Here is a 26387-nt window from a genome sequence, read left to right as displayed (position 1 = left end):
AGGTGGTAATGACATCTGCAGAAAGCCCATTTAGCTTTAATAAAAAAACAAAGCCTATTTTCTACAAAGCTCCCTGCCTGGACTGATATAGCAACAGCTGCCAAAAAGTCTATACGTATTCTAATAATTCAAACCTGTAATACTTAAACTTCAAGGTTCACATCTCAGTGGGGATAAGATACAGAATTGTAAACCACTGATCTTCCTAAAGCACTGCCTCGTGGGAAATACAGGGGCTGTACAATGTCTTCTCTCAGGAAATTTCCTAACTAGAAGCCAGACACAAAACAGAAGCCAATCTTGCGACAAAGGAAAATTTGCAATTATGCTGCTGCTCACATTCACGTATCTGCTCCTGCACCCAACAGCAGAGTAGTTGTTTATAGCACAGCTACTTCTTTATTCTATTACCATAAATACACTAGACAGAAGAGACAAGGGAGCTTGTTCCCATGCATGCTTTTCCCAGCCCAGTAGGAAGTAACTGATGATTTGTACACCATAAAGGTTGCAATTGCATTTCTCTGGCTCCTAGATTCAGAGGTTTATAGATCCCCATCACAAAGCACATTAATAAAATCAGCAGAGGTTTATGTCTCACTGCTCTACACCATCGAGTTCGCAGGGTATAGCTGCCAGGGACAAGCCATCTGCCACAGAGGAAGCATCAAAACAGAACCATTTCTAGAGAACAATTCCTGTACCAAGAGGGAAGGTAGGAAAAGCCGGGAAATAAGAGCTTGGCTTGCATAAAGGAAAGAAACAGCCACTGCCCTATTGTTCTGGCCTTTGCCCAAATCAGGTTTTAATTTGAGACTTTCAAAGGACTGACCATGACCCTTTAAAGACAAACTATACACCAGAATCTTTTCTTTTAATCTTCAAGTTCTCTCCTCCAATTTCTGCTTTGGAGCCTGCAGAGCAGTTTGCTGGTGCCTGGCACCACCACAGAGAGCACAGCCATGGATGGGATACCTAACATCAGGGTACTTTTCTCACCTCATCCCAGAATCTGTCTGCCATCAAGTGGCAGAAAACCACCCTTCTGCTCCTGAGCACACAAACTGCCCAGTGCCAGCACTGAGGAGTGTATTGAACCCACATTCCCCAGGCAAAGTTTACAGCTCATGTCTTGACAGGAAGTAATTTGACAAATGGACCACATCTAGGATGATACTGTAGGCAGGGGATCCAACACAGAGCAGTGGTGGGCTCAAGAAAGCAGGGAAGAGACACCACATTGGGGCACAGAGCTGGTCCCAGCATAACAGAGCACATAGGATTAACAGGGAAGGAAAACCAAGTGAAACTGAGACATTCAGAGTTTGTCCCAGCTGAAACCCTCCTTAGCTTTTCAGGGCAGTAGAAAGCACAGAACGGTGGCCTGAATATTCTTTATGCATTCTCTTTTTGTCAACAATTCCCTTAGCAGAGAGGCTTTCTACATCCCTGCTCACGACCTTCAGCAGCTTGTCCTGCTGGCTGCTGGCCAAGATTCTCTCCAAAGCACATCTGCACAATTATAATTGTTTTCAAAAATCCTTGAAACAGAGGTTTCTGCCTTGATTTCAAGGGATCAGGGCCTCCAACTGGTTCAGAATTCTTACAAGTCTTTCCATGTATCCATTGCCTAGAGAGTGGTTCCCAAAGACTACAAACGTCATTATTAGTTGGAGTTCCATATGCAATAGAATGCATTTTGGTGCCAGAATTTTCCCTTTTCCTCACAGGGTCAGAGCGCAGGCTGGTTTCAATGAAGTGATGAAATGATCATAGTGCTGCAAAGGAAAGAGGGACTATCTTTTCAGTTCAGTCATTAGCATAAAATAATTAGACTTTGGTGTATCTTTTCCTCCCAGAGCACATACATGTAACTTGCATTAATAAGGACCTCTCTATTCAAGCTTACTGAAAGCAGGCTGTAGCCCAAGGGACCGCAAAAGACTAAACCCTAAATATGTTTTTGCTTATCACTGAAGATTCCCATACACTCCTGTAAATTGCTGTCCTCATTTATATACTTCTCCCTCTTGCTGGTTTATTTCCATTGAGACAAATGTTTAGCATATCATGGAATAAATCATTTGCTCAGGCTTCATCCAGCAGGCAATCAGCAGCGATGCATGTAAATTCTATGGAAATCACTCTTTGTGTCCAAACTTCGAGAACCAATTCATGGTATGGTTTCCACAGAACAAAAATTTAATGGAAAAGCTTCCCTTGTGAGACTGCAGTTCTCTGGTATAGAAAGTGATAATCTCTGAATAATACTAACAGTGCCTGCCGCACATACATTTAGGGACTCTTGGTATTTCCCAAAAGACAGCATCAACCTGTGATATGACAAACACTGAAGGAGTGCTTTAAGGCTACTAATACTTCACAGCACAGCAAAAGGGAGCCTAAACTGTCACATTTGGGGAAATAAACTATCTACAGCAAAAAGACTGACTGTACAGCAGCTTGAACAGATGCCTAGATTGGGATATAGAGTCCCATGTATTTTGGGCCACTGCAGTCTGCAAAAAAGTGTAAAATATTCAGTGCTAAATGACAGAATTATGGACTTGGCAAGATGCTGACAACACAATGACATCAGAGATGATGTCCTTTGTTCTGGATCTTTCCTTTAAAGAGGTGAGCTGTACCTATAAACGATCACCACAAAAAGCAAATGATGAACAACAAAGCACTGCCAAAGATGTGGCAGAATTACATAACGTAGGAAACCGCCAAAGTCTTGGCTCAAAATGTCATTTTGTGAGGCTGAGGGTAACGCCAGTACTCTGCAAAGATGGAAAAACTGGAGCAAAAGATAGAAAAGAACCCCTGAGGTCCCTGAAAAAGGACCATCTTCTAGTGATTAGAGCCTCATGTTGTTCTTCACGTCCTTTTCAGGATGGGTCAACACAGTTTAAGTTATTCCTTCATTTCATATCATGATACCCATATCATGAATTGCAAATGATGTCAGGGAAAAATTGTAGCTGGAAACTAATTTTTTTAGTGCAATTATATTGCCTCCCCCTCTACTCTGCCCTGGTGAGGGCTTCCCAGTTCAAGCGGGACAGGGATATATTACAGAATGTCCAACAGAGAGCTATGAGGATGTTTAAGGGACTGGAACATCTGTCTGGTGAGGAGAGGCTGAGAAACCTGAGGCTGTTTAGTCTGAAAAAGAGAAGACATCTTATTAATGTTTTTAAATATCTGAAGGATGGGTGTTGAGAATAAGGTGCCAGTCTCTTTTCAATGGTGTCCTCTGATAGGACAAAGGACAATGGATAAAAAAATGGGAAACAGAAGTTCCACCTCAACATGAGGAAAAACTTCTTTACTGTGAGGGAGCACTGGAACAGGCTGCGCAGAGAGACTGTGGAGTGTCCTTCTCTGAAGACTTTCAAGGCCCATCTGATTGCATTCCTGTATGATCTGCTCCAAGTTACCCTGCTTGGGCAGGGGGGTTAGACATGACAACCTTCAGAGGTTCCTTCCAACCCCTACCACTCTATGATTCTATGAATTCATATGTTCAGGCTCTTCAAGCAGCAATGTCACATAGACTTGACCTAGAGACCTCATATTGTAAGTGATAATTCACAGGTGTTTTTTCTCTGCCAGTTCCATCTTGGAGCTGTGACCAATTGCAAGGAAACACTTGCAGCATGATCCTTACCTGAGGCATGTGGTTTTCCTTCAAATGCTTCTCTTCCCTCACATTTCAGCCAGATACCGTCTGGATCACAATGACCCCCTGGTAAGCTACAGACGTATTCTGTGATTCCTTCACAGGTGCCTACTGGTGATGAAAACTGTTCAGGGAAAATTTTCTTCCCTTTATTGTAATTCAAGTCAGGCAGCATTTGAAGAGGAAGAAAACATGAGCTCCTCCTATCTTACACAAGCATGTAACTGAGGTCACAGTTTTGTCAGGAATGAGGTCTATTTTGTTTGTTTTTCCTTGAGATCTGTTATGAAAACAGAGTCCTGAATAGCTACTGTGCTGACCAGTATTATCTGAGGTCCTTACAGAAAGTATGGCTGAAAAGGAAAACAAAACAAACAAAACCAACCCAAAACAAACACAATCAGCCAAAATAAAACAAAAGAAACAAGCCCCCAAAATACTTTTCCCGTTGTCAACAGTCACAATAAAAAATAAAAGTAGAACTGAGAAAAGATCTCTCCTGTTCCCATCTCATATGTCCCCTCTGAATTTAACTCAGGACTTGACAAAAAAGCCACATAAATCTCAAGTTAATAATTCACCATGTCTGTCATCATATCACCAGTTTGTCTAGTCAGTGTGGGTCTATAGCTGGTTTTCAATCAGGCAAAACATATTAAAAGAGGTTTCAAATCACCTCATAAAGGGGACAAAAACTACTTAACATTTCATTCCACATCTAATTCTAAGGGTAATGCACTTGAAGTCAGAACCTCAGCCTGGAGACAGTGCTGCAGTTTGGGATTAGAGCCAAGAAGATGCCTTGTCCTGGTGTTAGTGATACTGTGATACTGTGTTCCACTGATGCTCCTAGTAGTTTGGGCAGATCTGAAAGCAGCTAAACATCAGCTTCCTATCTGCAGAGACTCAGGAGAGCTGCAATTTCCAATAGCAAATACTATAATAAAAGTCATGCAACAGCTGCATGACCCTAACTGCCCAGAAATCAGATACCTCTCCCAGAGACACCATACCTTCCCCAGCACATCAGCACACATTTTGGGGTCAGTAAAGTAGATCTAAAGAAGCACAAAGACACACAATTCCCTGACTCTCTGCTGCTTTCCATTTAAAAATGCAAAGGCATGGAGGTGTTTGATTTTACCTTCTAGGAAACAGTGTACCTATAGATTTTAAATACATATACTGCAGCATGTCCAGTCAAATAACTTGTGCACAGGTCATGAAAAAATTTAGTTGAAGAACAAAACAGCAGATGAAAAATGCGACTTAGGTTACTCCTGAGCACAAAGATCTCTCACTCCTATTAACTAGAGACCTAAATGTGTTTTCTCCATCTGCTGCTGCTGTTGCCCAGGATGAGGTAGCACCACCCTGGGAAAAGCAGGAATGAGCCATTGGGAAGCAAGGACAGGAGCAGAGACAAGACTGCTAGCACTGGATTATACCCAGGGACAAATGCCTCCATACAATTCTGTTATTTCTTTATGCTTAAACAGCCTCTAGTGCAGTAATTTCCCCTGAGCCTCCAGATCATGCATGTGGAAACACCAAATGACAACAGTAATTACAGTTTAAGGTTACCATCCTTTGTTTAAGTCTTTTGGGCTTCAGAGGATCTGTGCTAATCTCTTCATTTTTATTTTCCCCCCACTGCTCTCATCTCAGTTTTCTTATTGCCCAGGTGCTGTAAAGACCATAAATGGCTGTCATCCAACCTCTTTTCTTTTCCCTTTCACTACAGTAGATTAGACATCTGAAATCTGCTATTATTGTTGCTCTGCTTTGCTGTAAAACCTTTTGGAAAACATAAAGACCCTCTATTTCCAGCATTTATGAAGTGCACATAATCCACATTTGAAACCTACAGATAAAGTTTATTTCATTATATACTGTAAAAGATCACAAATTAATTGCAGATGGACAGACAGATCATTTCAATAGAAAACTGACTGTCATCTCTTTTGTAGGCAGACAGAAAATGTTTGGGGAGATTTATTTGGCTATGGCTTAGACTGAATTATTCACTATTTGCAAGCCAGGCAGACAATTCACCTTGCACACACTTCAAGTACAGTGCTAATAAGAAGACCATGATGGCTAGATTTTACTGACAAACAACATTCTCATGTAAACAGCTGTCCCAACAGAAATACTTTCTTTCTCTGTGCAAAATGTTCAGTATACCACAGTGAATGGTTAGGACACCATCAGATGTCAGTTTAACTCACACTCCTAAAAGCAGCTTCCTTTTTCATACCTTCCCATCGCAATCCGCAATTTGCACTTCTTTCATATACTCAGACCTTATTCCAATCTTCACTGACATATGAAAGTGAAAACATTTCAAAATTAATCTCCAGATCCTACTGAGGCTGAATATGGCAATTCTAAAAATGAATTTATTTATTTTATTTTTTTTCTATGGCAAGTTGCTCGCTGCAGAAGAAGTTCTCTTTCTTAGGGATAACTAACCAAGCCAAATCACATACTTCCCCTTCTCCAGGTTTATCTTCATTTAGCTTCCTGGACCTAAATACCTAAACAACCCAACAACTCAACCCAACAACTCAACCCAACCTCATCTTCTGTCTTGTCTCAAGTTAACTACTGGGCTGTTTTATTAGTTGTCATTGAATGAGCCTATGAGTCAAAAAAAGCTTCCTCTGGAGGGCTGCAGGAGAACAGGGTTTAAGAAGCCACCAACTAGCTCTGCCTGAGGGAAATCTCAGCCTCCTCAGAGATTTTTAGAAAAGGCAAAGGAGTTGAGCTCCCCTGGATTTTGTGTCATAAACTCTTCAGGCAGTTTTGAATAACAACAGCTTCCTAAACTAACATCCAAACAGGGCTTAAAAAACCCCCAACCCTTTTGGATGCTGATGGTCAGCAAATTGCCATTGTTAAGTGAATTAGTGACAGAAACAGTCGGTTGTGCCAAGACATGTTGCTTGTTTTTCAAAATGGCTCTGGACCACAGAGCCAGTGGAGGCTTGATAGAGTTAACTGGCACCAGAGAGAGAGAGATGTTTGCAGGACTATGAGAAGCTCTAGCCCTCAAAGTGGCCTTTAAGTTTGTCCTTAGCCATTTAGAGTCAATTAGGAGCAGAGAAATGAGCATCGTTCCTGTGAGCAGAAGGCTCTAATCCTGGCTCATAGTTAGGTGCTTGTTTCCGAGGCTATCTTCCACCGGCTATTTTTGCTTGCATGAAACATGCTTATCACATTGTACAAACTGGAAACAGACTTATGGCTACTTGGAAAGAGGATTTCACTTGGCAAGAAATGATGAGACTGCAGAAAACAGTCAAAAACAATCAAGAAAAAAAAAAAGAAATACCTTACAGGGGTTCAACCAGAAATGTTGAAAGAAAATTAAGCCTTATTGGATTTTTGGGTTTGATTTCATTTGTGGGTTTTTTGTTGTTGTTGTTTGTTTGTTGTTTTTGTTTGGTTTTGCTTTTTGCTAAATAAATTCATTTGGTCCAATAAGATACCTTTGCCTTGATTCATCATTTCAAATATGGAAATGTAGTTTCTGTTACTCTGTGATTGCATTATTGGAAATCAAATTGGTTAAAGTCCTGTAAATATGTGGTGAGCTCTTTTCTTTAGAAAGATAATCTTTTTAGTTAACTGATTGTCTGATGGAAGATTTTTCATAAGCCTTGTATTATGGCATGCACTGCACAACTTGGGGAAAGACCCTTGAGACTGAGATACCAATATGGTTAGATCTGCAAATAAGGAAATAGGAGTTTAACACGGAGGCTTTCCTTCCTCTTTTCAGAAAACAAATAGTCCAAACAAATCGTCTTTCTATAGGAATCAAGGGATTTATTCCAAGAAAAGCTCGTGTTCCAAAATAAATAAAATGGAGTCCAATGAACATTTTCCCAGGAGAGCACCACAGTTGTGAAAGGAAAATAGAGCAAATACTGTTCAATGATGCCAGTATCTCCTGGCCTAGGAGAATCAGCATTTTTGTCCCAACTCTGCCAGAGATTGCTTGTTGCCCTATGGTATCGGATCCATAAAATGTGTGAAACAGGCAACTACCAGAAGAGTCAAGTTTGTTCTGAATTGGAAAAAACCCAACAGTTATTGTGGTACCTATAAGGTTTACAAAAGGTATCTCAGATTTTTAAAGACACTGCAGACACTGACTAGAATGTGGCTTTTCCAAAGAACAGAGGAGGCTGCCAGTAACTTGTTTTGCCAGGAGAAAATGCTTCTGGGCATAATAGCCCTGACTGGTAGAACCACAGGTAGGATGAAAGAGATAAATGGTCCAGCAGCTCTGCAGGGGAAGGCTGGCTGAGTGCCAGGCAAACCAGTAGCCTAAACCAGAAGATGGGCTCAGTACTGAGTTTAGCATATTTGCCAGATGATAAAGCCAAGTTAGATGGGAACAAATGTAATCAGTCACCCAGCTTCAGACTTCAAGACAAAACACAGGGCACCTCCTTGCCCCAGTGGCTTATTTTATTTTTCAGTTTCTTGATGAGGATAAAACCAGTGCATCCAGACTTCCTCCAAAGAAATGGAATAGGAGAGAGCATGTGGTGAGGAAGAAAAGAACCAGCTATTAATGTTGAGTAAAGCACTGCAATGTTACATAACCAAGAGCCCAGCAGTAATCAGTTTAGTGATACTGCTGTGAGACCAAGTAGTATAAAAATAATCATTATATCTGGCAGTTCTGGTTCTTCTGAGAAGAGTTCACATTTGCAAGGTTCATGGATACTTTAATGTCTACTCCTACAGATAAAAGAGTAATGCTTGGAGCCAATAAAGATAAAATTAAATGGAGATAGATTGTTTAAATTGATGAAATACTAAATCTCTACACATAATAGAATCATAGAATTGTTCCCATTGGAAAAGACCTCTAAGGTCATAGAGTCCAACCTTCACTCAAAGACCACCACAGCCATTAAATCATGTCCTGAAGTGCCATGTCCACTCATTTCTTGAACACCTCCAGAGATGGTGACTCCACCACCTCCATGGGCAGCCTGTTTCAATGCCTGACCACTCTTTAGGTGGTGAAGCATTTTTCCTAATATCCAGTCTAAACATTCCCTGGCACAATTTCAGCCAATTTCTTCACGTTCTATCACCTGATACTAGGGAGAAGAGACCAATCCCTACCTCACTCCAACCTTCTCTCAGTCGTAGAGAGCAATGAGGTCTCCCATAAGCCTATGCTTCTCCAAACTGAACAACCCCGTTTCCTTCAGCCACTCCTCATTAGACTTGTTCTGCACACCATTCACCAGTTTTGTTGCCTCGTATTTCTTTTCAGCACTCAGCCAGTACATGGCTATCAATACAGAACACAGAGCTGTGTCTTCACAGCAATGTGGCCATTCAACTGTAGTTTTATATAAGTAAAATTGTAGTATTGACCAGAGTCTATTTATGATGGTGTAGAACTGATACTACACAACTGATGGGGAAAAATACGTACCATACTGATGTTACGGAATTTCTTAGTCTCTTCACAATGTTTTATTCTACCCAGTTGTGGCCGTTTGAGGCTGTGCCTTTAAGAAAGGGGCACACTGGCTAAATGTTTGTAAAATATTTTGGTATTCTAAACGAATTTCATTGGCCAAGGATTGTGGGAGGTCAGATTGGACCCAGGGGAGCTGGGAACTTTCTCGCAGTCTTCCTTTCTTCGCTGTCCCTTTCGGCTGGATCTGCTTCTGGGCTTCTTGCCAAAAGATAAGAACTAACTCCCTGTGCATAGGCCTCCGCTTGCTGTACTAACTCCCCTTTCTTCTCATCTTCTACCTCTTTGGGGGAGAAGGGAGGTAGGGGGGTGAAGGGGGCACAGGGGGAAGCCCCCTCTGTGGGGGGTCTGGTTTCTGGTTGAGTTCATTTGCTGTATATTCCTATATATATTGTAAAATACCTGTGTTTGTTGTGTTACATAGAATCTGTTTCCTTGTAAAATATAATCTCATTTCTCCGACTGGGTTTAGCCGTGGTCTCTTTCTCAGTGGGGGAGGGAAAGCAGAGCCTTTCCTTTCAAACCATTGTAGTATTGACCAGAGTCTATTTATGATGGTGTAGAATTGATACTACACAACTGATGGGGAAAAATACATACCATACTGATGTTACGGAATTTCTTAGTCTCTTCACAATGTTTTATTCTACCCAGTCCTTTTCTCCCCTTCAGTATGGAAGTTTACAAGGCCAAGAAGCATTATTCAACTTCACCAACCCATGACATACATATTAGCATTTTAATTACTATTGGCTATTCCCAACTGTTAGAGGCACCCATTTTGCTGAGAAGCCATGTCCCAAAGCAGCACCAAATAACTACTGCAGAAAACTATTTAGAAACAATTTAAATCTAAACCTTTAATTAATTTCCATTCCATGTCCAAATATTGCAATCAACTTCCACTGACCTTTGTAAACCCCTTATTGTGTTCTTGTGTTCATCACACACACTAGCAGTGATTTCACAGATGTATTTCTAACTCCTTGACTGCTTTGGGGTTGCTGATTTGCTGGGCAAAAATAAAAATATTATTCTTAAGATACTGCATACACACTTTGAAGACCTGGGGCTTTTTACTCTGGAGAGGAGAAGACTAAGAGGGGATTTAATAAATGCTTATAAATATCTGAGGGCTGGGTGTCAAGAGGTAGGGAACAGGGTCCTCTCAGTTATGCCCTTTGATAGGACAAGGGGCAACAGATAAAAACTACAGCACAGGAAGTTCTACCTCAACATGAGGAGGAACTTCCTTACTGTAAGGATCACAGAGTACTGGAACAGGCTCCCAGGAGAGATTGTGGAGTCTCCCCCTCTGAAGACATTCAAGATCCATCTGGATGTGTTCCTGTGTGACCTGTTCTAGGTTCTATGATCCTGCTCTGGCAGGGGTGGTTGGACTTGAAGACCTCTAGAGGTCCCTTCCAACCCCTAACATCCTGTGATCCTGTATTTTTCCCAACCTATATGGCAATGGCTTCAAACTAGAAAAGAGACGATTTAGACTGGATGTTAGGAAGAAGTTCTTTACTATGAGGGTAGTGGAACACTTGAACAGATTGCCCAGGAAGGTGGTTGAGGCCCCTTCCCTGGAGATATTCAAAGTGAGGCTTGATGAGACCCTGGGCAACCTGATCTAGTTGAGGGAGTCCCTGCTGACTGGGAGGAGGTCAGACTAAATGACCTTTGGAGGTCCCTTCCAGCCCAGACTATTCTATGATTCTATATGTCAACCAATGTATTTTAAATCTTTCAAAAAGGTTTAAGTCCAAATTTAATTCTGAATTTTCTGTTATGCTTAGAGATTTGCCAAAACAGACTCCAAAATGCCTTGCACTGTTCCTGAGGAAGTGCTTCTAACATACAATTTACTCATACTGAAAATGAGAAAGTACAGCTGAATACACACACTTCCTAAACTGAAAGTGAATTTAACCCTGAAGATGAGCTTATGCATGGCGGACTGGATATTCTCCCAGCTCTGACACTGGTGAGTTGGGAAGGAAAGCACTTTTGAACCCCCAAATATTTTGCCATCATCAAGAACAAGTTCTCCCAGGCCATGACTGACTCTTTCAAGTCAACCCTAACTGAGCCCTAGCAAGAGGAAAGGAAAGGGCCACCACATGGGGCCAGGAGATGCTAGTATGATGACAGCCAAAAGGTGGCTTTCCTTCATCTCTCCAGCACAGGCTGCAAGTTTCCCAAGGAAGACAGAGATGACATTCACCAACACTATGTGGATTCCAACACCAATTATTCAGTGAATGCTGAGATAATTATGACTGTCAATGAGAGTTAGCTCAAAACATAAAAGTACTGCATCTCATTTTCAAAGACAAGCCAAATTTGTCCCAAACCAAAGCAAACTTGTGCATGCTCCAAATCCAAAGTCACTGCCTCACACTGTCCATTCTTCTCAACATCCTACCAACAAAACCCCTTAAACCATATAGCCACTGCTTCTAATTGTAATAATAAACAGACTTCACTGAAGAATCAAGGCTGGAAATCACACAAATAATATAGGGAAGGTCTGCTCCACAAAACAGAGACATCAGGCAGGAAACAAGAGGGAGACAGGAAAAAGAAGAGGGGAACCGGAGAGAGCTGCTGCAGTCAAGGGAACAGACATCAACAATAAAGCAGAAACTTAACTAATGCCAGTTCAGCAATTTACAGGCAGCAGAGTGGAAGCTGAATGTGACCAGCTGTCTCAACAGGGTTTTATAAAATTGCTCAATTTCCATGTGGTCACAAGCATTTTTGCTGGATAAAGCTCAATGTGTTGTCTTACCTGCACCTTATCCCAAGTATCATGCTCAGTAATATGAAAAAGACAATACATACAATTACTGAATTGTTTTGTTGGAAAAGACCTCTAAGCCCACCAAGATCATTGAGTCCAACTGTCAACCTAAGACCACCATGGCCACTAAACCGTGCCCTGAAGTGCCACGTCCACAAGTTTCTTGAAAGTCTTCTTGACCACCACCTCCCCGGGCAGCCTGTTCCAATGCCTAACTCTTTCAGGAAAGACATTTTTGCTAATATCCAACTTAAACCTCCCCTGGCACAATTTCAGGCCATTTCCTCTTGTTCTATCACATGATAATAAGGAGAAGAGATCAACCCCTACCTCATTACAACCTTCTTTCAGGTAGTTGTAGAGAGCAATGAGGTCTCCCCTCAGCCTCCTCCAGACTAAACAATCCCAGTTCCCTCAGATGCTCCTCACCAGATCTGTTCTCCAGACCCTTTGCCACCTTTGCTCCCCTTCTCTGGACAGGCTCCAGCCCCTCAATGTCTTCCTTGTAGTGAGTGTCCCAAAACATGACTAGATTTAACTTTGAACCATTGCAGGGCCCCAGAGAACAATCAGCCACACCCAAGTCAGTTATGATTACTGTCTAACCTTGTCTTAAAGCCACTGACCACGAAGACGCCACAGCCCCACGTGGCAGCAGGACTGCTGTGCGTCAATGCTTTTATTTTGAGAGAACTCCCCATGAATCTGCAGAGCACTGTCTTCCCTTATCAGTCTACTGTCTTGCAGCACATTCATTTGTATTTTGGCTAACAGGAACAGTTTTAGCTTTACCCTGTAATTTGAGTTATACAGCGCTTCCATAAAGAGATGTGTATGCTTGAGCTTGATGTCATTTTGATCATCTGTTATTTTATTATGTGCAGCTAATGGTGCTTTTCACATAATACAGCTATAAAAGATTTCCAGCATCTTTAATGGTGATGCTGATGGATTGGTGTTTTTTTTTTTTCCTCCCTGAAGCTGTCTTTCTAGCTACAAATAGAAATAATAGATCAATTCAGCTCAGCTTTTTACATCATACTGGATATAACTGCATTTGTTCCAGTAGCAAACTGTTGGAAATATTTGATATTCTGTAGTCAGTAGCGTTGTGAGGTTTTTACATTAGAACACTATTGCACAGCACAAACACAAGCTACACACACACACTCCAAATATGAGCCAGCAATGCAAAACTCCACATCAGAAACTGGGAAATTCTTTGGCATACAGAAGCATAGAATCATTTAAGTTAAAAAACATCCCTAGGATCACAGAGTCCAACCTTCAACTTAAGATCACCATGACCATCAAACCATGTCCTGAAGTGCCATGTCATAGAATCACAAAATCAACCAGTTTGGAAGAGACCTCCAAGATCATCCAGTCCAACCTATCACCCAGCCCTATCCAATCAACTAGACCATGGCACTAAGTGCCTCATCCAGTCTTTTCTTGAAGATCTCCAGGAATAGCAACTCCACCACCTCCCTGGGCAGCGCATTCCAATGGCAAATCACTCTCTTCCTAATATCCAGCCTGAACCTCACCTAGCACAACTTGACTATCCCCCCTCATTCTGTTGCTGGTTGCCTGGGAGAACAGACCAACCCCCACCGGGGGGGGGTCTCCCCTGAGTCTCCTCTTCTCCAGGCTAAACAATCCCAGCTCCCTCAGCCTCTCCTCATAGGGCTTGTGCTCCAGGTCCCTCACCAGTTTCATCACCCTTCTCTGGATACATTCCAGTACCTCAACATCTCTCTTGAATTGAGGAGCCCAGAACTGGACACAGTACTCAAGGTGTGGCCTGATCAGTGCTGAGTACAGGGGCAGAATAACCTCCCTTGTCCTGCTGTCCACACTATTCCTCATACAGGCCAGGATGCCATTGGACTTCTTGGCCACATGGGCACACTGCTGGCTCATGTTCAGCCTACTATCCACCAGCACTGCCTGGCTGCTCTCTAGCCACTCTGTCCCCAGCCTATAGCGCAGCTTGGGGTTGTTGTGGACAAAGTGTAGAACCCTGCACTTAGTCTTACTAAATCTCATCCCATTGGCCTCTGTTCACCTATCCAGCCCTGGGGCTTTTTAATCTGGAAAGGAGAAGACTGAGAGGGGATTTAATAAATATGCATAAATATCTGAGGGCTGGATGTCAAGAGGGAGGGGACAGGGTCCTCTCAGTTGTGCTCTGTGATAGGACAAGGGGCAATGGATATAAACTACACCACAGGAGGTTCCACCTCAGCATGAGGAGGAACTTCCTCACTGTGAGGGTCACAAAGCACTGGAACAGACTCCCCGCAGAGATTGTGGATTCTCCTTCTGTGGAGACTTTCAAGACCCATCTGGATGCATTCCTGTGCGACCTGTGCTAGATTCTGTGGTCCTGTTCTGGCAGGGGGGTTGGACTAGATGATCACCAGTGGTCCTTCCCAAGCCCGAACATCCTATGATCCTGTGATCTTCTCAGATAACCCCACTGATTCATACAGGTACAAACCTGTACATTTAAATCATCATCCACCAACATCTACAAATGGCCTAAATATTATTAAAAGCAATATGCTTCATTTAAATGTTAAATTTTCTCAGTAACAAGACATACACCACATAAATTATCAGATGATCTAACACACACAGCTGACTAGAGTTTCCTCAAGAAAAAGAAAATGAATGTTTTGTTCTTACAGTGCTTGCCAGGTAGCTTAATTAGGAATCAGAAACACCAAATCCTGGAAAAGGGCCCTGGGATGTATGAGAAAGCAAAACGAATATAGTTCCAGATTGATTATATCAACCTGAAAAAGTTATAATACAAGAACAGGCCTCCCACTGTGAGCTGGAACAGACTCTTCATATCCCTTCCTCCAATACAGCAGATAAAACATAAGACAACTGATGGCAGAAAGAGCTAAGCCAGGAATCCATTTGTGGGAGACACAGCCTGCTTGCTGCACAACGAAACGTCAGGATGACTGACGACAAAAGTGTCTTCTGTTCTTGTTTGGTGAGCAAGCTGGCAATGCAGCCTCAACCAAGTGTGTGGGTTTAAGCCTCTCTTTTCAGCATTGGAAAGAAGACATTTCATCTAATGAGTTCTCCTTGGCTGTTCAATATTTATTACAGGTACTTAAGCAGAGCTTTTATTACTTAATGTTCCATTTCCTTTCAGAATAACACCACCAATACTCATGTAATGCTGCCCTGTAGTCTCATAAAATGGATGGCAGCTCCAAACTTTTCCTGGGCATAATCCTGCCAGCATGCTAGTCTCATGACAGCATATATCAGGGTAAAACCCTAATTAGGCTTCACAGGGAAGTCTGTCATGGCTGAGATCTGTAGCATGAAATTTGCCTGTAGGAGTTGAAAACATGACAGGCTTTTTATCCTGCCATTTTCTCCATTTTCTCCTGTCTCTCTATCCTAATGCACACATCCATACCTACCTGCATGGCAGACAACTGGCTGGGAGACCTGCCTATGATTTGAGGCTGGTAGCAAGTCTTGAGCCATTACAGTCACTTTATATAAAATTTATCCCCACAAAGGTTGAAAGTTTGGTGTAGATCTGGGGTCACTACTATGGTGCAGTGCACAGAAATGAATCCTTCTAACCCCAAAGGGCATCAAGAGCAGAATTACAACAGTGCACAGGTTAAGTGTCAGCCCTTTCCTATGTAATGGATTTTGGTACTGCTGACCCCTTTGCTTTCAGGAGCCAGCCAGTTTTCCTCTCAGAGAGAAGCAGCATCATGTGGAATCATTGATTGGCAGGGGTTGGAAGGGACCTCCAGAGACCATCCAGTCCAACCCCCCTGCAAAAGCAGGATCACCTAGAGCAGGTCACACAGGAATGCATCCAGACAATACTTGAAAGTCTCTAGAGAAGGAGATTACTCAACCTCTCTGGGCAGCCTGTTCCAGTGCTCTAGCACCCTTGTAGTAAAGAAGTTTTTCCTCATGTTGGGGTGAAACTTCCTGTGTTTCAGTTTGTGTCCATTGCTTCTTGTCCTATCACAGGACACCATGAAAAGAGACTGGCACCTTAACATTAGCAGTGCTCTGAGAGCCAAGAAATCAAGATGTGGAGCAGGAACAAAGATGCCAAATATAGCCATTTTATTAAAAATAATGGTAAATTGCTCTTATTGCTACATTCCAAGGACAGAAATGCCTGTCCAGTACCAGAGGGATGGAGAAACAAGTTAACATCTCCAAACTGCATACAGAGATCTGATCAAATCTGCAAGGAAAGCTACAACAGCTCCTGTCCCTTGCATCCCCTGAGTTACCCTCTGGAGAACTGGAGGGCACTGAGGAAAACTGGGTTCTCCTTATCAGGAAGATTTTCATTTTTGCCAAGGAGAAGATTTATGCTGGTATCTAAGGAAGTGAGGCAAAAGGCTCCACCTTTAAGCCACCTCAAGCCTGCCACTGACATTGCCAGAAAGGAAGCTGAAAGCTGACTTCCATTGCACTTGCCCTTGCCAAGAGCTTCTGTTTGTTAAGCCACCGTGTTCTTACCAAGCTGCTGTCCCTCTTTTCCCCCTGTTAGAGGTGACCAGGGATGAAATCTCCGGCTCTGGCAACACTTGCCAATCCCCTGCTTACACCACAAGGCACTTCACAGGTTACAACAGTCTGCTCACAAGCTAATCAGGTTAAGGGATCTGAAGTGAGGAATGATATGGAAGATTTTGATTTAATCAAAAGCTTAGATTCTCTGCATTTTCAGCCCGCTTTTCTTCCCTTGTGCCATAACACAAACAGTTTGGGAGTACTGTTAACCATGGATACCTACAGACCACACTTTCAGAAGCTACGCATCTGCCCTTCACAGACTCCTGCACCAGCACAAGAAGCAGCCAAGCCTCTCTTTCTAATCCCCTTCTGCAGCATAACAATTGCCATCACTGGGATGTTTATTTCCAAAGAAGCCGTCCTCTGAGAGCCAAATTCACTCTCCATGGAAGACTTGATTTCACCTTCTCCTCTCCACACGTACATATTTATTCCCCCAACACCGACACAGATGCACTCACATAGAGATATCAGTAATGGGACTCAGCTCTTGCCTGTATATTAAAGCCTCTTTCTTGAGTGGGATTAATCTTGTCAGCTGTCTGACAGGAGAGACTGCATGGGAGGAAAATGGTTTTATTTAAAAACTTGAAAGCAAACAAAATAATCTTTGAGAGAACAAACTGTGTTTCGACTCTTGCTCCTTCACTGCAAGACTATTTACTTACAGAAAATACCCAGTAACAGCAACCAGACAGAAGTATTGCTCCAAAAGGTAATATAACAACCATGTATTTTTTCCTTCCTTTTACTTATGTGGCCACTTCCCAAAACATTTATTAATAATACAGCTGAGTCTCTCCACATGAGGCCAGAATCTAAATCAGTTTTGAAAATCAAAATGGTTTTCTTTTAGCTGTGCTGGAGCAGGAAAGGCCTCCATTCCCCATCCTGCCTCTACTGTACTTTCAGAGACAGGAAACCAACCAAACAAGACAGTATGAGGTAACTCTGTGTTTCTGATTTACTTTTCCAAAGCAGTCACATTGATGACACACACATTGTTCCTCAGCAGACTTCTTTTACACTGAGGGTGGTGAGATGCTGGAACAGGTTTCCCAGAGCGGTGGTAGATACCCCATACCAGGTGAGGTCAGATGGGGCTCTGTGCAATCTTATCTAGTTGAAGATGTCCGTGCTGACTGCACAGTGCTGCAGAACTTTAAAGGTCCCTTCCAACCCAACCCAACCCATTCCATTCCATGATAATGATAAAGTTTGCTTTTACAGAAACTGTATTTCCCCATCCTTGCAGGGAAGTTACTCTTGGAAAAGCCTACCTTGCTCTAAGGTTGCATTGTGACCTGCACCTCTCAAGCATTGTCATGCTTTGATGTCAGTGTGGACACCTTGTTTCCAGCCTCTCAGTCTATTTCTGTGCTTCTCCATGTCCTACTCAGTTCATGGGCCAGCTCCATGTCCAAATTACCTGACCTTTTCTCTGACTCTGGGCTCTTGTTCCAGTCTATCCTATTTACTCTTTCCTCACCTTCAGAGTGATGTCTGTTCCCAGCCTGCTCAGATGCCTCACTGGATTTATATTGGCTGGAGGGGGCTTACCGCTGCTGTCACCTTGCTGTTTTCTCCTCCCAGCTGCCTGCACCCACAGGTCATGACAAGGACTTCCTCCCTGCCTGCACCTTATAAGCAAAGTACAGCAGCTATTCATGTGCAGTTTCCCACACCAAGACTAATGGCTGACCTTTTGGTCCGAGAAATATCAGCTGAAGCAATTAGCAGATGAAGGCAGACAAAAGTGCAATTTCTCATGGAGGGCCCTGGGTGTCTTGCTGACATGTTTTTTCTCTCTGAAAATTCCAGCTTGAACGTGTAAAAATGCTAAAGGGACCTTTGCCCTTCACCCAAAAAATAACCAAATACATGTGCATCTGGAAATCATGGAAATCTGCAACTGATGCAGAAGAGTTGTTTCTGAGCAAACTTCCTCCTGGAAGGTTCTTTGTACCTCTAAGAATGTTATTTATACAACTAAAAAGTCTCAGCTTGAAGCAGTTCATTTCACTGTGGCATTCATAGCTCTCTTTGGTATCTTCATCAATGGCCTGGACAAGTGCACTGAGTGCATTCTCAGTAAGTTTGCAGATAACACTAAACTGGGCAAGTGTGTAGATCTGCTTGAGGGTAGGAAGGCTCTGCAAATGGATACGGACAGGCTGGATAAGTGGGCTGAGGTCAGTTGCATGAGGTGTAACCATGCCAAGTGCCAGGTGATGCACTTGGGTCACAGCAACACCATGCAAGGCTACATGCTTCAGACAGAGGAGCTGGAAACTGCCCAGCAGAAAAGGATGATGACAGCTGCCTGAAAATGAGCCAGTGGTGTGCTCAGGTGGCCAAAAAAGGCCAACAATATCCTGGCGTGCATCAGGAGCGTTGTGGACAGCAGGACCAGGCAGGTGATTGTACCCCTGTATATGATTGTGCCCACTGGTAAGGCTGCACCTTGAACACTACATTCAGTTTTGAGACCCTCACTACAAAAGGACATTGAAGTGCTGGAATGGATCCAGAGAAGGGCAATGAAGCTGGTGAAGAGGCTGGAGACCAAGTCATATGAGGAGTGGCTGAAGGAACCAGGGTTGTTTATTCTGGAGAAAAGGAAGCTGAGAGAAGACCTTCCAACTCCCTGAAAGGAGGTTGGAGTGAGGTGGGAGTTGGTCTTTTCTCCCTAGTATAAGGTGATAGAATGAGAGGAAATGGCCTGAAACTGTACCAGGGGAGGTTTAGGTTGGATACTATGAAAAATTTCTTTCCTGAAAGAGTGGTCAGGCATTGGAACAGGCTGCCTAGGGAGGTGGTGGAGTCACCACCCCTGGAGTTATTCAAGAAATGAATGGACATGGCACTCTGGGACATGATCTCTTTCAACCTGGTTAATACTATTCTATTCTATTATTTAATGGCCATTGTGGTCTTAGGTTGACAGTTGGACTCAATGACCTTAGAGGTCTTTTCCAACCAAAACAATTCTATGATTCTATCATTTGCCATCCTGACAGCAAGGATTCCTGAGAGGACTCTATTGACAGCAAATACCCCTGTGCCTCACACTCACCTATTTTCTTTCTTCACAGTTGAATAGCACTCTCTATATGTCACTATTACACATGCCTTCACCTGCTGCCAGCACTGCTTTAGGCTTCAGCAACACTAATATATTAAATAATGACAAATCCAGTGTGTCTGAGGCCATTCTTCAGAAGAAAGAAGCAGTTCTTGCTGGATATCCAGGAAGGCATCTTAATAACATTCCATTCCCACCCCTTCTACAGTGATGATGTCCATCACACAACTGCTGCATATGTTTAGCTTCTCTCCAAGTTATTTTGGTAAACACATTCAGTAAATTTTACACTACAAAGATTTTCCAAGCATTTTAAAAGAGCACAAAAAATGATGCAGTATCCTGTTTGCATAGTGTGCTGCCATCTACCTCTCCAGACTCTCAAAAAACTGACATGGTTTCTCAAGGGGCTTACTTGATTAAAGAACATTAATTAATTGAGTGAACATCTGTGCTGTTTTCCAACTAATATGTAAAATTAGCTAGGAATTGTAATCTCCTTAAAAGTATAAAGAATATCTGCAGCCTTCTTTCTCACAATATTTGGGCAGGGCTAAGCAGCTACAGCATTTACCATAATGATTCCTGGGAGATTTGTAAGGCCTTGTGGTGGAAATTTGCTTCCTGGGGAGCCTGACAACAGAAACATTTTATTCTTGGCTTCCTGCATTCACATATTAACCATGACAGTGCTGACATTTGTTGTGAAGTAAAATTAAATATAAATGGTCTAGAAAGCTGCCATTAAATTGGGAAATTATTTCTGGAGTCTGAAATTAAGTAGCGTCAACACAACTCATGTTTCTACTTATAAACAAATATGACAGGAGTTTTAACAGCTTCTCCAAACTCCACATATAAAAGAAAGAAAAAGAAGTAAGAGTAATGATTTCAATTGCTCTCAAATTGCAGCCAACATATACGGGATGATAAGAGCTTAAGGGCTGTGGTGAAGAGGTTATTAATTTATTAATATGAAATATGAATTATGAAAATATTATTTTTATTATCAAATTATTAATAACCGATTAATCACCAACTTATATACATGTTCTAGTGCACGTTCGTGAAATAGATTCCACAAATGGCTTAGTGTTATAATTAGTTTGTAACTAGTTATAATTAAGTTCTATTTCCATATTTATATGCAACAAAGGGTGCAGTTCTGCCTCTTGGCCACTAGATGGTGACTCGGCGGAACATGGGTGGCTTCTGGCCGCACATGGCAGTATTACCAAAGTGGGGGTCCAGCAGGCGACTGTTGCTGGACTGGTTCCTAGTTGAGTTACATGGCGGTGTTGGGTTACTATCTCCTCTCTCCGCAACAGTGGAGAGGGGATAATGGAACCTGAGCTTAGCTCAGAAGCGGGTTCCCTTTCAGACTCGGTCGATTCTCTCCAAACGACGGGAGTCGGTCCTGGTCGGGGTCGGCCCATAGGGTGGGCCCTCAGGAGTTGGCTCGCACGACAGGGCGGGGCAACGGTTGCCGGCAGGCGGGCTCAGACAACATGGCAGCAGGCGAAGCTGCGGGGTCGGCCCTCAGGAGTCGGCTCGCACAACAGGGCTGGGCGACGGTTGCCGGTGCGTTAAGTGGCAGTTTCTCATTTACTGAGCTTAAAGGAACAGCAGGACGCTCAGAGTGGTCCCGAGTTCGGTGCAGTATAGGCACGAACAATGATTTGGTATTCCCTGAGGTTTACAGGGCTCAGAGCAGCACACGTGGCTGCTCCTCTCCTGCTGCGGCGGGGCTAGGCATATGTGGACTCGGTCTCAACCAAGTCCCTTCTCCCTGGCAACTGGGCAGGTCTTACCCTCGGGGGTTGGTCCAGTCCTCCGGTGGCACGGTGGGCTCTCCCGGTCAGTACGACTGGCTGTGGCGACGCTGGGCTCCTCGGCCTCAGCGAAGCGTCCTCCCTCTGTGGAGATAATCTTCCAACTGCTCCTCACGATGCAGAGGCTTTCAGTATGCGTGCATGTATAACAGAAGCTAACAACAATAAGCTCAATGGCAGAGGCTGCGGCTCGGAGTTACACTCTCGAGCAAGCACAGAGACAAAGTGGAAGAGGGGCAACTTGTTTACCAGCTGGGGTAATACTTATAGAGTCCCTCGAGGCTGGGTTTGACCAATGGACACTCTCATAAACAACTGGCTTCAGCCTATGGGAAGCGTGAAGCTAGAATTCTGCCATATTTGGTGTTTGCACAAGCACTGCATGCACTGGGTGCGTGTTGGTCTGGCTAATGCCTTGGCTTTTGTCTTCTTCCTAAAGGAGGGGGAACTTGTCCAAATGATGGGACAAGATTCACTATCTGGACATAATGTGCCTTCACCACAAGGGCTATCCAACAGGACAGGTTATGTAGGAGGACTAGATGAGAATATCGATGAATCACAAAACCATGAATGGTTTGGGTCAGAAGGGACCTTTAAAGGTCACCTAGCATCAGGTTGCTTGGAGCCACATCCAAACTGACCTGGAATGTTTCCAGGGATGGGCATCTACCACATCTCTGGAAACCTGTGCCAGTGTTTCAACACCCTCACTGTAAAAAATGTCTTCCTTATTGTCGTAGTTTGGGCTGGGTGCCCTCTGCTACAGGGGTGTTTCCTGTGTCCAGAAGTCCATCCCAGTGGGTGGACTCAGGAAATTAGGTATTTCTACCATAATCCCTTGCACCACTATAAATTTTGCAGTGGGGTCTGGCACTTCCTCTTTCCTTCCCTCTCCGAGACTTGGTAACTGGGGGAGAGATCTCCCGGCCATGGGCCTGATTTGGCCCAAGGCCACAGGGGGATGGGCAGTCTCAGGCCTGGCCAGCTGAGACTAGCCCAGCAGAGGGAGGGGGAAGAAGGAGCCCTGGGGGTTTTGGATGCACCCTCAGGTGGGGATGGGATCTTTCTTTGTCACTGTGCTTTGGGTTTTCTGTAACATTCACTGCTTTCTATTTAAACTTTCATCACTTTTGCAATCCGTTTGTCTGAGTCGTTATTTCTGCCTGTGGTGGGGAGGGGATCTGCCCCAACCCATTACACTTATGCTCATGGTGCTCTGATCTCCACATTGCTCATACTCTCCTTACTTCTTTTTACCCCACTTCTCTCTTTTCTAACAATGTTGGAAAATTCATATCCAGGTTTGTTACTGACCTCACAAGGATGAAAATCTCCACATAGCTGATTTGGTAGAGTTAGATAATGGCTTGACTCAATAATCTTAAAGATCCTTTCCAGCTGAAACAATTCAATGATTTGTTACATGGCTGTGCTGGATGTACCTTGTCCAGCTTGATTCCTGCCTCATGTTACATGTGGAAATGAAATGTTTCTTCCATCCCCCAGCGTTCACCTAGGTTCATCCTTTCCCTCACATGGGTGATATCCTTAGTTACCCAGACAGAGGGGTTTGTACCCTGAGATCAAAGAAGGGAGGTAAGGAGACTGTGCCATTGGTATGCAGCACCAGGAAGAAGGGGAGATGAACAGCAGAAATGTGATTTCACTGCACGTGACAGAAGCCAGCTAAGAGTCTGGGGACCACAAAGATCAGATGACTGCAAAAGAGAACATCTCTGAATGAGAAGGTAGATTAATTTAAGCTGTTCTTAATAGCACTGCAGACAGAGTCTAGAGGTAGTCTGTGCAAGAGCCAGGATGGAATTAGTATGGGTTTGATCAGCCATGTAAAGCGAAGCTGCAATGAGAACTGGGGATTTCTACAAATGTCATCGATATTGGCACAATTTTCAGAGGCTTACTTCTGTATTTCCAGTACAGAGTCACTTGCACAATGACTGTAGGCAGTAACTAGTTTGCAACATATTCACTTAGCTGTATACTTGTTTTGAAATGGCTTTTAACACGATTGGGTAGTTCAGGGAAATGAAAGACACCTCTAGCAGGACATATGCTTACTAGCCACTAATTGTAAACAATTTCACAATGATTTGCTTTCTGATCCTTGCTTGCTTGGTAACCAAACAAAGGAAAGCTGAGACTTCCTATTGAAGGCAGGTTGAAAGGGTCTCTTTCTCACAGCCCCCAACCTGTGCTTGGTACCAGGTTTAGAGGGGGGAGGAGGAGGAGGAAGAAGACCAGCAGCAGCCCCAGGGAACCTGCTATCATCTCAGGATGAAGTGACTGGGGCAGGCAGCACCTAGAACCTGTGTTCTTCATTCACATGGCTCCCAGCCACAGCAGTAACCAGTCATGTGCATCCCAGCTGGACCTGGGCCCAGAACTGCCTAAAATCCTGCAGAAATAGGGAAACCACACTAGGAATTCATCAGACCTTGCTTACTCTGGTGTCACAACAACAATTATGATTTTAGTTAACCTATTTTTCTTTTCTTCCTCCTCAGTTTTCCATAGGTGTTCCAATACCACATAATATCCGGCAATAAAATTCCCTCTAGAACAAAATTGCTCCCCTCTCTTCTCTGCTACAGTGTGGAGAGCTTAAATCCTAGTGAAGGATTAAAAAAATAATCTATTTGCTGTCATGATATCATTCCTCAGGTTTTTCTACTTTCTTTGAGCAGTAAATACACTTTTTGTGCTACCGGGTCTCCCTCCTACCCACTATTACACTGGTGTAAGGACTCTGAAGGAAATTCTGCAAAAGAAGTCTTTCCCCTTTTCTCAGGGATTTGTGCTTCTTAAAACCAAGCACAAGATTATAGAATCATAGAATCATTTGGAAAAGGCCTTTGAGATAGTCCAACCATTAGCTAACTCTATCAAGTCTGATGCTAAACCATGTCTTTCAGCACCAAATCCCTACACCTTTGAAACACCTCCAGGGATGGGGATTCAGCCATCTCCCTGGGGAGCCTGTTCAAGTTGTTGAGAACCATTTCAGTCAAGAATTTTCTTCTAATACTCCTCTGGTGCAACTTGAGGCCACTTACCCTTGTCTTATCACTTGCTACTAGGGAGAAGAGACCCAACACCTCTCTCACGATAGCCACCCTTCAGGGAGTTGTAGAATGAGAAGGTCTTCCCTCAGCCTCTTCTAAACCAAACTAAACCATTCCAGTTCCCTCAGCCACGCCTCACCAGACCTGTTCTCCATACCCTTCATTGTCTTTGTGGCCCTTCTCTGGACACACCCCAGCACCTCAATATCTTTCTTATAGTAAGGGCCTCCAAACTGAATCCAGGACAAGGTGTGGCTTCGCCAGTGCTGAGTACAGGGGCACAATCATTGGCCTGGTCCTGCTGGCCACAGTGTTCCTGCTACAGGCCTTCTTGGCCATGTGGGCACATGGTGGTTCATGTTCAGCTGGCTATCAATCAACACCCCCAGGTCTTCCTCTGCTAGGCAGCTTTCCAGCCACTCTTGCAGGCTGCAAGGAAGAAATACTGAAGTTTGACAGCATCTATTCTCTCAGCACCTGGGGATTACAAAATTCCCTGAGAAAAAGTCCAAGGGTGACAGCAGAAAAAAATAGCACTATTCACACCACAAGGTCTTCTGGGCTGGATTACCCACAGACTAGCAGGATGCATGTCAGGGGGTGGAATGACTGTGGGATGTACCCTGCATGGCACCTCCCCACAGTACAGAGTGCACTGAAGAATGACATCACTGATGTGTGCATACAAGTAACCACCAAGCTTGAAACAAGTATGGAAGAAAAAAAGTGTAACCATAACAGCTCTGATCATCACCTTGACCTCATAAAAAAATACAGTCTGTTTCACTAAAAGAACATGATAGAGAGATATACAAGATGAAACACTTACCCTGGAATCCTTTTCCAGATGAATCTTGTGTTGAAGACTGCGTCTTCTCCTGGCCTTGGCAATGCCATTGTGATAAAAGAAGTATCCAGTGTCTAAGAAAGGGAGCTGAGAGAGAGAAAAAGAAAACATCATGGAGCTGTGGGCTACTAATAAGGATGACATGGAAAACTCTTACCTGTGAAGTAACTCAGGGATCTATAAGACTTGTGAAGAGCTACACCGGAGGGCCCAAATCCCACCTCAGAATGTGACTTCTAAGTTACTTTTGAAGTGCACCCAGCAACACAAGCCATTTCACTTTTGGTATTTCACATTTGGTATTACTTTGACCTTATCTTTAAGGCCAAAAGTGCCAATATTTCTGAAGGGCTTCCCCAATGAAATCAGGATTATTACCTATTTCCTGGAAAAAGGCAGTACAAAAGAACAAAGTGAGCTGCAAATGACCTGAAACTACCACAAGCCATCCTTCAGCAATAAGGCATTACACAAATGCTTCTCTGTGCCAATATAAGACACCTGAGCTGATGGCCATAAACAGCAAGGCAGAAAGCAGAGTGATTTCCACTCTCAGAAAAATACATTTGGAATGTCTTCTGAACACCAGGAAATGGGATTTACAAAGAATATTAAGGGAACAGGCAGCTCACAGTGTCTGGGTAGGGACAGTTTTGCACAGCTCTACTGTTTAAAGACATTTAGGCAGCAAGCAAAAAATCTCCCAGGAGCATTCCAGCCCTACATGAGGCAGATGCCAAGGAAGGAAAATGTAGGTCTGTTACTAAACGCATTTCTCTTGACAGTATTGGCAGAGTGACTGGAAGACTAGTTGACATTTAGCTTTGAGAAGACTAAAGGATGTGGTGTTAGGAGAACAGCATGCCACTTCTAGCAGTCAAATAAAAAGTCACATTTGCTTCTCATTCTACAACTTCTTCCTCTTTCCAACTCAA

General features: G+C 43.4%; 1 protein-coding gene across 1 annotated transcript in view; it reads right to left on the bottom strand.

Annotated features, from left to right (window-relative positions):
- Window positions 1-26387, bottom strand: part of PCSK2 (proprotein convertase subtilisin/kexin type 2) — a 122211-nt gene that overhangs the window by 75283 nt on the left and 20541 nt on the right. The window contains exon 2 of the mRNA XM_054180118.1: window positions 25435-25539. Within this exon, the coding sequence (XP_054036093.1) occupies window positions 25435-25539 (105 nt within the window). The remainder of the gene's footprint in view (window positions 1-25434; window positions 25540-26387) is intronic.

Source organism: Dryobates pubescens, chromosome 3 (genome assembly GCF_014839835.1).
Source record: "Dryobates pubescens isolate bDryPub1 chromosome 3, bDryPub1.pri, whole genome shotgun sequence".
In the NCBI taxonomy this organism is placed as follows: domain Eukaryota; kingdom Metazoa; phylum Chordata; class Aves; order Piciformes; family Picidae; genus Dryobates; species Dryobates pubescens.
This window is presented reverse-complemented; position numbering and strand designations above follow the sequence as displayed.